This window comes from Megalops cyprinoides, chromosome 19, assembly GCF_013368585.1.
Source record: "Megalops cyprinoides isolate fMegCyp1 chromosome 19, fMegCyp1.pri, whole genome shotgun sequence".
Classification (NCBI taxonomy): Eukaryota; Metazoa; Chordata; class Actinopteri; order Elopiformes; family Megalopidae; genus Megalops; species Megalops cyprinoides.
The window spans coordinates 14,582,631-14,594,701 of NC_050601.1; the positions used below are offsets into that span (position 1 = coordinate 14,582,631).

General features: G+C 48.4%; 1 protein-coding gene across 1 annotated transcript in view; it reads right to left on the bottom strand.

Moving 5' to 3' along the window:
• The window catches only part of LOC118794431 (LIM and SH3 domain protein 1-like), a 29,057-nt gene that overhangs the window by 5,503 nt on the left and 11,483 nt on the right, over nucleotides 1–12,071 (bottom strand). Inside the window, exons 3-5 of the mRNA XM_036552682.1 lie at nucleotides 6,875–6,959; nucleotides 2,715–2,822; nucleotides 318–387 (exon numbers count right to left, since the gene is read on the bottom strand). Of these exons, the coding sequence (XP_036408575.1) occupies nucleotides 318–387; nucleotides 2,715–2,822; nucleotides 6,875–6,959 (263 nt within the window). The remainder of the gene's footprint in view (nucleotides 1–317; nucleotides 388–2,714; nucleotides 2,823–6,874; nucleotides 6,960–12,071) is intronic.

Genomic DNA, 12,071 nt, shown 5'->3' on the forward strand with positions numbered 1-12,071 from the left:
AGATCAAACTATTTGTAAGCCACTAAACTGCTAAAAAACCTGCCAGAATCAGAGTGATTGGTGCCTGGAAATTGCATAATCTCAACGGCATATGGCAACTCAGAACACGTTGCTGCTACGTTTCACAACTTCTTATGCAACACCACAATCAGGATCTCTGAAATGAGGGTTTGGGTTATTATGGCTCATAAACTGCAATCGTTTGCCTGTATCCTTTACCTGATGTGTTCTACGAAAATGTGTGTGTATGTGCCTGTGTGTATGTGTGTGTGTGTGTTTGTGTGTGTGTGTGCACGCATGCACGTGTGTGCGCTTACCTGTGGTTGGGCTGTGGGGTGGTGCCTCTCCTCCCATTCGGCTCTTCTCAAACTCCTCGTGGTACTTAATCTGCAACACACACACACACACACACACACAAACAAACAACATTACAAGTGGAGAAATCACTGAAGGGAAAAACGTTTCTCTCGTCTACAAAGCCCAGAGGCGTTAGTACTGCTGGCATACAACTGTAAGTACAGTGGTAAAGACCTTAAGAATGTCATTTTGAGCAGCATTATCATTGGCCTGCAGTCCTACACATTTTATCACAGCCAACAGAACTGTTCTCTAACACAAAAAGAGCAATTCTCCATAGTGTCCACCAGGGGTCTCCTGGCTCATCCTCGCATTTCCGTTTTACTCTTAGCACTGCACGGGATGCCGTTTTGGAGGAAGTCAAGCATGAGAGGAAATGACATCTTCACCAGCAGTCATGTGACCTCTACATTGCTAAGCAACACTGTGACATATCATGAGGAAAAGGCAATGAGTGAATCAAGGGGAGAGTGTCTCAGCTAGCCATGGCTTGTGTGACTAGCTCCTATGAAACGTCCCAATCAATCAGCAAGAGTATCCTAACTCACCTATTAGGCAAATAATCATCTCCCCTAAAGGTATCCAGATAGTGTCTGTGATAAGGTATCAGCAGAGAGATGCACAAAGAACTGTGCCATGGTTAAGAACACTGCCCTACAGAGACCTGCACTTCTCTTATTTACAAATGATAACACACAAGGTAGACACTGTATCATTTCACGGCTACTCACAGGAGTGAATCAGCATGACAGACAACAGTGTGTGCGATATGTGTGTGTGTTTTCCCAGTCAGTTTCAGGCAGGCAGTGTGGACAGGAAGGCCCAGCCTAGCGTGCCTCTTCTGGGCTAAAGCCCAAAGGGAGATCCCTGCTTCCCCTTGGCCTAAACGGCAAAAAGCGATATAAAAACCAGAGGTACAGATAGAGACAGAGGGAGAGAGCGTGACAGAAAGGCAGCAGAAAATAAGCAGAAAACTATCTACTCTCGTTAAAAGTGCTTGTGTTAAGTATGAGAGAGACAGATCTGGAGAGAGGGAGTGTAAGGGAGATAAAATGTGAGAGGGGTGGTGTGGACATGCCACGGCAGGACCTCATTACAGTGTAATGAAGCAAACGCAGCTTGAGTTACGCCTTTCAGACATTTCTGACATCCTCCATAGTTGCCTGATAAGGACAAAACCCCCTTTCAATACCGTGAAATTGTTCAAACAGAAATGCACGATTAATACCAAATCCTTTATAACCTTAACTGAACATATCAGAAATTAATTTTTAAAATGTAAATCTTAATTGCTATGACGTGAACGACATTACAACGAATTCTCTCTCTCTCTCTCTCTCTCTCACACACACACACACACTCACTCCCAGAGAGTAATCTCCATGGCTGCCCTGTGTGTGTGTGTGTGTGTGTGTGTGTGAGTATAGATGCCACACTGCAGTAGGTTACAGTGACTTTGCTGTAGTGTCACTCAGGCTCCGGCACAGCTCCCGAGGGTCTTAACCTGAATAGACAGGAAAGCCAAGTTGTTCTGCTCCATCTCACATGGCACAAAGGAGGCAGAGAAGCTGGGTGTGTGTGTGTGTGTGTGTGTGTGTGTGTGTGTGTGTGTGTGTGTGTGTGTGTATGTGTGCGTGTGTGTGTGTGTGTGTGTGAGCACAGTGCACCAGCCTGCATCGCTAACTCCCCACTGCTGTTCATTCACCTGCACACTCTTCATGCTTGTGCAGCTGTGATATTATGAGGGTCCAGCAGAAATCGCTTCCAACAGACTTTACAGCTTGCGTGTGCATCCTTGACTCTCCGCCCAGCATCAGGCTGGGTGCATTCTGTCTGTGTTTTCCCTTCTCTGTCAGAAACACAGGCTTCCTAATCACGCTGGCAGAAAGGCACAATTACCCAGCACTCCCCACACCAATTATCTCATTAGAGCAGCACTTGCGGGCCCTGCTCTCTGCCGACTCTGTGAGAAAGGCCCAGAGAGCCGTTCATCCAGTCAGAGAAGGCGCAGACAACATCCTCACACTCTATACACACCAGCGCCGTCACAAAGATGGAGACGCGTTAACAGGCAACACAAAAACAGGCAGAGGACCTGCCAGAAGAGAAGGGCCAATTAAATTACAGGGCATGAGGCAAGAAGTGTGGGAACGAACAATTATTAATTGTTCCCCTCTTAGGAAAGCCCAATAAATCACGCTAAGCAACGCTGGCAGGCAAGGGTATCAGCCACTGTCTTAAGGCGAGAACGAGAGACCGGGCTTGGACTGTAAAGAGGGAGGAGGAGAGAGAAAGAGAGGGAGCCCTAGAGAGAGGAAGGAGACGTGACAGATGGAGGAGAGGAGGAGCGGACGTACGTTGCTAATTTGGTCCTGCGTCTTCTTGATTCTCTGCAGCTCCGGCGTGTCAGCCACCACGCTGAAGCCCTTCCCTTTGTTCTTCTCAAACTCCTCCTTGTACAGCACCTGCAACAGACAGAGAGTATCAGCACAAATACACACCAGCACAAAGCAATGGGAGCAGCTGTAGGAAAAGTCTTTGGAATGACAGAAACTAGGGGGGGGGGGGGGGGGAGATGTGAGCTGAATCGGTTTCATTTCTGTGGAGGTTCCGAAGAGACAAAACAGTTTTTAAAAAAACTGTGTCAGAGTGCATGAGCAGGTGAGGTCCCCTCTCTCATTTGGCTTGGGCGGCGGTGGTTAAAGCCACTTCCTGTCAGCTAAAGGAGTGTGGGCCGAACACACAGGATGCGCTTAAGCAGCCTTATTAGGTCCGCCTGCAAGCGAGCAAGAAAGACAGCGCTTGTGGCGTGCGCTTTCGTCCGTGGTCGGTGTTGGCCCGCTGTGTGCACGCGCGTGGGTGAGTGTGTGCTCTATGACCACTGCCCTGAACCCTCCTCCAAGGGACCAGGAAGAAGCCAGCCCATGAAGAAAGGCAGGTATCACAGTAATTACAGCAAAGACTGAGTCAGCTTCCCCAAAGCTGGCAGCTGTGAGACACATTCACTCACTCATACACACACACACACACACACACACACACAGCACAGCATCACTGAAAGGTGACAGATCACCTCATTCTACCACCCGTAGCATCCTACCTTCTACTCCTACTGTCCCTACTCTGTCTGCTGGATTACAAGATACTCCACTTACACATCTGCATTCCCTGGTACATTTTACATCATGTTGTCTTCCACTATTGCAACAATGCCCCGATCCGCTACTGATACACTTCCCACAGCCATTTCCACTCAACACAGAGATCACATCCCCTGCTGTTCAGAGGCTAGAGGAACCCCCTGATCGCCCTTTGGCGGTAATCAGATTAATGATTAATGAGAATACCAGCAGCGACTGCCATGCCTTCTGTGTGCCACCCAGGCGGACAGATTGTGCGTGAACAGTGCCAGTATGGCCCTGAGTGCCCCTGTGCGGCTCGGCGTCAACAGCAGGCTTACCCCCCCTCTGCGCCCCCCGCTGCCCCTCCCACTGACCGACCCCTACCAAGCCAAACTCTGCCCACAGTCCCCCCCAATCACCCCCCCGGATCATTCTTACAGTGCTGGTTTTCCAGGGAGCGCATGAATAACAACCCTAAATATAAAACCTCCCTTCTTCCAAGACCTGTGCTTCAGCCGTGAGTCACAGGGTCCTGCTTTGACAGGGATCTGTGTTTCTGAGGCTTCTGCAGACCTACAGGCCCGAGGGTTGTGCCTGTGTGAGGGTGATCAATGCGGATGAGAAGCCATCAGGCGCACTCATGCATTCGAGCGCAGACACAGTCGGGATGTTCACCTGTTGCTGTCAACAGAGGGTTCTCGCAATGAGCGCAATCACCCTGTGTCTGCATATGTAGGGATACTGTGATTCAGTGCGAGTGTGTTCCTGTGTGTGCTTGTGAGTCAGCATTTCTCTATCAGTTTATTGCATGTGTTTTGGGAGTCAGAGCTGTGCCTGTATTTGTACAGGTCTGCGTCTTTGTGCACTTATTTGCCTATCAGCGTTCACATGACTCACAAAGCAAATACCTTAGAGCACAGGCAATATTACGCCTCCTCAGAACACAACATTAAGGAACTGTCTCTGTGCATGCCTGCATGATGACAGCCGTGTATGTCTGTGTATGTTGCGAACATGTGTGTAGTCAGAGCGATATGCAGCACCGGTACTTTTCGGGGTCCTTGTGTGGCAAGGGTACATCTTGCTCTGTGTGTGAGAATCAACCTGCTCTTTGTCTCCAGGCATCAGTTCAAGCGGTAATCCCACGTAACCCCGTTAGAAAACAAAATGAAACCCCCTTCTAATCCGGCGTGCCTGAGTTAATCAGAGCTGGGATGTCTATTGCTCCTAATCCATTCGGCCACTTGAAAGAGGGGCAGCTATGTTGTCCCCACTTACAGAGATCCAAGGTGCCAAGCACCTAACGGAAGCCTTGCAAAATCAGCCTCTAAATAAAACAAAATAAAAACACACAAATGGCAGGTATAGCCTGAGAAACAAGGTTTACCACTGGTAAACATCCTAAAATAGAGCTGCCCAGGATTCACCTTAAAAACTACAACCCCCATACTACTTTCACCATGAGGCCCTGATATACAGAGAGCTGCGCTAAACCAGCTGGCCTTGAATTTCACCGATATAACCACCATTGGCTGCAATAAGCCTTAAAACGGCACTATACAAACACAACGGGTTTGCATTGACCAATTTACGCCTGAGACATAACGACACAGTGACGTGGGAAATGCACCGAAAGGCAGTAACGGGTGATACTTGATACAGAATACCTGTTCAAAGTAAAAGACCGAAAAACGAAAGAAAATCATAAAATTCTCGAGCTAAAATAGCACTAGGCATAAATACTGATGACAGCAGACGTGGCAAACACGGTGCCCCAGCTACCAGGCTGTGCTCACAATGTGGATTTCAGCAGGTAAAACACAGAGCATCGTTTACTGGTTGAACACAGAAGAATTCATAACTCCTAAAAGTCATGCAAACACTTCCAGTCCATCATGGGGAAGAGTAGCAGGGGTGCCCCCCCCTCTGCCTTATTCAGATCTTACTTCATGTAATACAGCAGTAGTTACAATATTGTGTGCTGTGGCTACTGTACAATATGGGATACTTGTGTTAGCCTTGGAAAGATGACTCCTCATTCCCCATACCAGCAAAGCGTATTGAGCTGACATGAGCAGGAGTGAGCAGGAAGAATGACTGCGCTGTGTGAGGGGTTTCCATCCCCGGACTGAGGGAGACACAGAGGAAAAGGGCCATCAGCGACGGATGGACAAACATGGGAACAGATGGAACGCCTTCTGCAGCATGGGGTGTTTAACCTCTTAAGCCAGCACACATAACAATCTAATGATGCACACTGGTTATCTTCACTGGAGCTTCCCAAATGTGCACGGATGGGAAACTGTCAGTGTGAGATTTACTTTCCCCAAGAATAACAAGGACTGACAACAATAAATAAATTAGCAACCCACTGGAACTGTGCCTTAGTGGCAGAAGTAATTATTGGAGTCTGACTCAATGTACAGTTGTATGTACGTCACTGTGTATAACTGTGTTACGCCTATCTCAATGCATGAAAATGTAGCCTGGGTTAATGTGTGTTGCTACATGCATGCCTATATACTGTGCGTGTGTACACGCGCACACGTGTATGCATACATTGGTTCATCTGTTCACAAATCTCTGTGTGTACACTTGTTTGTATTTGTGCAACATGCCCATTTGGGTGGTACATCAAGGGGGCTAAATGTGTTCTGCTGTCCCCCTGCTATTGCCGTGTTGCTAGGGGAGACTTATCGCCATAGCAGCAGTGCAGAGTTCTGTCACACCTCATTACCAGACTCCACAACATGGCAGGGTGTGTGTGAGAGAGGAGGGGTACATAAGGAAGGAGATGGAGGGAGATGGTGATAGAGAGAGAGAGAGAGAGAGAGAGAGAATTCCAGAACCACAAAACCTAAAGGAATGCTGATGGTAGAGGGACACACAGATGAAAGCTTGTGTGAGGAGGAGGGAGTTCAGTCTCAAAGGAGGTTTTTTAATCACAGGAGATGTCAGTAAAAGATGAATGACGGCAGGATCGCAGACCAAGCAGTGGAAGGGAAGGGGGGGGGGGGGCAGAGGGAGAGAGAGGACTGGAAGAGAAGAGGTGAGGGCTTAGGTAGAGATCAAGATGAAGGCAGGGTACATAAGCAGCGAGGGATGGAATACAGATAAAGAGAGATCAAGGATAAAAATGAACCTGGGAGAATAGAAAAACAAGGGAAAAAGCCACGTAAGCAAAATCAAAACAGGTTTCTACCTCAAATAAAGGTTTGATCGTTGTAGACCTATGAGGACTGACACTGCCTGACACTCTGTCAGGTTGTTGGAATCACTGATATTTCATTAACTGACAGACAAGAGCACGGCTCAGTGCTTACAGGTACACGTCATTTAAAAAAAGGTGACTGTGCAACGTGTGTCTAGGAGAGAGGAAGAGGATGGAGTCGTACCTGGCTCTGCATTTTGCTCTGCTGTTTGAGACGGAGGTTCTCGGGTGTATCGGCTACGCTGGTGAAGGTGGTCTTGGGGTAGTGTCTGTAACACAAGGAGATAACACATCACATCACTGCGAATTCCCAAACACACACACACACACACACACACACACATTGCAAAACACATACACAAATGCACGTGTCTAAAGATGTCCACATTGGCCTGAGAGCCTCTCATATTCTCTCCTATTCTGGAATGTAGAAAGAGCTACTCTCATCAGTGTTGCCTTCATGCAGAATTCCTGCCACACTCCAGGGCAGACTGTTCAGCCAGCAAGCCCACAAACTGGCACTGCTGGCTGGGCCACAGAAGCTTGTGGAAACAGCTAGAGGCAGAACGCATGTGGGGGGGTGGGGGGGCTTGCATTATATCAAGGTTGCACAGAAACCTGGGGGACAGCAGGGACAGGCAAAAACCACGCCACAAAAGTACCCCAAAAGTTGTGGATGCAGGTTCCGCCAGACCAGCTTTCCCTCCAATATGAGAGGCTGACACAGCGCAACAAAGATGTGAATGATGTCATGAGCTCCTTGCCTAACAGAGCATGAACAATGAGCTCTTTTTCAATGCTTTGGGTTTTTGGAACACCCACCCTCTCGTTGCAAGCAATCTCCTACAGAGAGATGGACGCAGACTGAAAAACACTCGCTGACCAATACCCACAGGCTTTCACTTCAGACCATTCCAGCTTCTAAACCCTTGACTGCTAGATATGGTCTCTCTCTGGCATACGTTACCAGAGAGACCTGCTTTGAGTATCCTGACCGCTGCAAAAGGATAACACTGACTCTTATACTCGGAATAAAGACACACTCATACAATGTAAATCTACAGGAAATATATTGTGCATATGCACGAAGCTTAAAAACAGACAGGGACCTGAGAGATATATCAAAGCTGTTCTCCTGTCAGTGGATCTTACTCCCCACAGCTGGAGCCAGGCTGGCTTCAGCTGCAGCCGGATCTGGCTGATCTGAAACTGCTGGGCCGTTTACACACAGCCAAGCACCGCACATGGCATCACTCATTTGGAAATAGGTGCCATTGTCAGTTTTTTCTCCAAACCATTTCACGCTTGAAAAAAAAAAAAAAAAACGCACATCGGTCTGTCCTCTGTGAGCTGATTTTCTGGTAAACATTTTCACTGCAAAGCGCTGACTCCAGCCGCTGCCGAACGCTGGCGTCGGCCCAGACACAAACGGCTGCCTGGACTCGGTGAGCTTTCCCAAAATGCTACACTCCACCGCTGCCCTTTTGCTTCAGTTGATACTTTTCCTAGCCGCCTCTTGTCGATTGTTGCCGGTATTCAATTGTGACATGTTCCATAGCTCACTGAACTACAAGTGAAATAAAATTGTTGTACTTAGGCAATATACAGGCAGTATTCACAATTCAAATCTAAGTAGGCCAGCGCCAATAATGATTAGCAATGCTGAGCTGACACAGTTGGTTCGCAAAGATAACGTGGGCAAAGGAAAACAACCCAGAACCTGAAAGTAAGCGAGGCAGCCAGGTCCCGGCCCAGCAGCAGAAAAGGGGTGCAGCATTAAAACCGAGTGGCTAGATAAATATGCGTGTGTGCAGCAGGCACTGTCTACCACAACACTTCCTGGCCTGGTGATCGAGAGGCATAAGGCTGAATGTGTCATATGACCGTGAGTTACACTTCCTAGTCCAGACGGCTTTGGCAGCGCCACGCTGCAGCCCAAGGTTGCCGCTGCAGTGCTTCTCGGTCTCCTGATTGGGGGGGGGGCACGGCAATGCTGTGCAACATGCTGTGCTTACACAGGAGGGCTATCTCAACCCCAGCGTCCTCATCCAGTCCAGCCTTGCCACGCCTATCTGTCTGTAGAATGAATGGCAGATCTATCAGAGCATACTGGCGGAGGCTGTACCGGGGAAACACAAGCAGAATTACTGTATAACACACACACACACACACACACACACACACACACACTCACACTCACACTCACACTCACACTCACACTCACACTCACACTCACACTCACACTCACACTCACACTCACACAGATACAGGCACATATGCACACGCACACATACAGGCACATACAAAGACACTCACTCACACACAATCACAGACATATGCAAACACACTCATGCGCACACACACCCTATTGGGACAGAGCAACACCCACCATCACCACTACTAAAAGGTCTGAATATCCAAACAGGAAGCAGAAAATGAACCTGACAAGAATGTGATACCTGAACAGCATATCGCTCTTCCCGGAAAATGTCTGCCCTGAAGAGAATTACAGCAGCGGCCTGTTAACTTTGATTAATCACATACCTACCAAGCATCATAAAACAGCTCCCCGTTACACTAATATTGATGCAGGAGGCTACAATGAGGAATGACCCTCCACTATGCTGCTTTCACCACCTTCCTTCTGCTTCTCTAAGAGAATGCGCACTCTCCCTGGAGGCAAGTGAGAGGCCCGAGCTTATCTGGTGTGAAAATGCTATTAAAGGAGAGAACAGCACTGCCAGAGCTTTAATGGACTGGCAGAACAGACTTACTGACTACAGCCAACAACTAAACTGCACTTAAACACTCTTAGTGTACTTGTCTGGAAGAGCCCAGCTCTTACTGTGTTACAGGGCTCTGTTGGGAGAGAACCAGCCAGTCTGCCCTGCCTGCACTCGTCCCCACTGCCAGGAAGGCAAATATGCAGCGTACAGAAAGCATCAGGCAGAGCTGGACACAGGAGACTCCAACACTAATTTCTGCAATCAGCCTAGTTATGGTCCCGCATCCCTTACAAATACAGACTAGCCAACTGAGAGGAGTTTTCCTCAGTCTCCTACTGCAGCCAGTGTGCTCCTCAACATTCTCCTCCTGTAGGCATTGTGTTCTAAAGCATTGTCCTCTTTAGCTCCTGCCCCTCAAGAAGTTCCAAACACACAGACACTGAGAAGCTCACGGAGCTCACGTTACGAGCCCCAGTGCACCGTGTTCCCTCGCACGCCTGTGCGTATGGGCCCTTCAGCTCCCCACCCCCTCACCGCTTCCAGGTTCCTCGCCCGGGCAAGATGTTTTGAGTTTTCTTAGCAACTTGTCTACAAGCATACAGAAATCCAAAAAACACAGCGAGACGTTTCGCAGAAAATAAAGGGTTCAAACTGGGCCGGGATACGTCTGATTTTTCTCCCAGAAAATCCTCACAGCAGATGTGGTCTGCATGTCATTAATCACACACACACAGACACACACACACACACACACACAGACACACACACACACACAGACACACACACACAAACACACATAAACAGAGCTTTGCATCTCAGCCCTCCCACTGTTTTCCATCCCAGCGAGGAACAATATCATGGCATAAGCTACCAAGCCATCAACAACCTGTGATACGATCAGTCGAGGCTCTGATTTATTGCTTTGATTGCTTCCCCTTGCATTGTTTATTTCACCATAAACACGAGCAGAATTCCTTATGCGAACGGATCTTTCAAAGAACGTGCACTGCAGGGCTCCTGAATGAGCTGCAGTGCAGATGAGAAGGTCTGTTGGCAACAGCACAGAGCCCCCCGACACAGTGCCCTGCGACAGCACAGGGCTGCACTGAGCCTGCGCTGAGGCTTGAAACAGCACAGGCTGAGGCTGCGCTCCCTGAATGCTCCCACTGCTGGCTGTCATTCTTATCCTACACCTGATCTATGCAAATTTGCAATACCTGCAGGGGCAGCTTTCATACCCAAAAATGGGAGGTAAAAAGAAAGTTTCTGTCTGCTTTTTCCTCAGAGGTTTCAGCGTTGCAGCATAAGACACAGCTACTAAAAGTGCTATTCAAACTAGCTGTTTACACCAGTTTCGCCAGCTCTATCAGCTGTGGTCAACCACAAATGGCATGAGTGTGGGCTTGGCATTCCAAACAGACATACTCTGTCACACACAAGATTTTCTGTCATTATTGACCAAGTGAGAGAACAGGGAAAGGAGTGTTCAGATGGACTGCAGAGACACTACATAGACTTTACAGACTCATTTTTACGTGTGTGTGAAGTGTGTGTGTGTGTGTGTGTGTGTGTGAAGTGTGTGTGAAAGAGGGGGAAGTCTTCTGATGGCACAATGGATTATAAACCACACCAGCACTTACCCACATATCTTTGCAAACACAACACATGGTAAATATTTTACCTCTTGCGGAATCTGCCCAGTCTAGCTTGATTTGTATGATTTAAATTATTAACAAGAGGCAAAGCAGAGGAAACAATGACCATAACTAGCATTGCAGTTTGAACTTTTAAAGAAATGCAGTTCTACTTGTTTTATTCCATGGAACCCATGGGATATACTAGAATTTGACAGCCTTTTCCAGTGAATTTCCACAATGAGGTAAGTGCGTTGCTAGTTCAGAGAGTCTGGCAAGGAGCATAATTACCATTTTATTATTTGCTTTAGCCAGATGTGCCTTCATCCACAAACAGAAAGCATTTCAGAAGCCACCTGTACTTGAATGCCTCCAATGCTGCAGTGGGGCCTGCCATGCGCTGAGCACACCGCGCTGTGTCAGTCCGCGAGTGCACGCCCTCCCAGCAGGGTTAAACGAGGGCAGAGTACGTCCCTGCGCCTGGGCTTCGCGCTGGGAGTCGCTGAAATGGGCTTGGTCAGACCAACTCGGCTGACATCACACTCCCTGTGCGGGCCTGTTTGTCTGACTTGTTTACAGCACAGACAGTGCCGCTCAAAGGCAGCTGGGCGGGAAAACGCAGAGCCCCCGCATGGCCCAGACCCCGACCTCCCCAACCACAGGCACAGACTCATCCTGTTGCCATCCCGCAGGTGGAGCTCCTTGCGGCCCCTGGGCGTCAGGGCGGACCGGTCCTTTCCAATTGGGCCAGGCATCCGCGCGTTTCCTTCTCCACTTACTATTACATTTACATATATTCATTTGGCAGACGCTTTTATACAAAGCAACTTACAAGTGAGGCCCTGAGCCCTTGAGTACAACACAGGTAAAAAGCATATAAGGAGTCAACAATATTAGAAACACAGCATGACCGAGTTTCAGTCATTGGCCAGACAAGGTTCAAGCTAGCTGGTAAAGGTACATGAAACCATACATGTTTCTTGAAGAGGGACTTGGAAGAACGGATGAAGTGTGGAAGTTC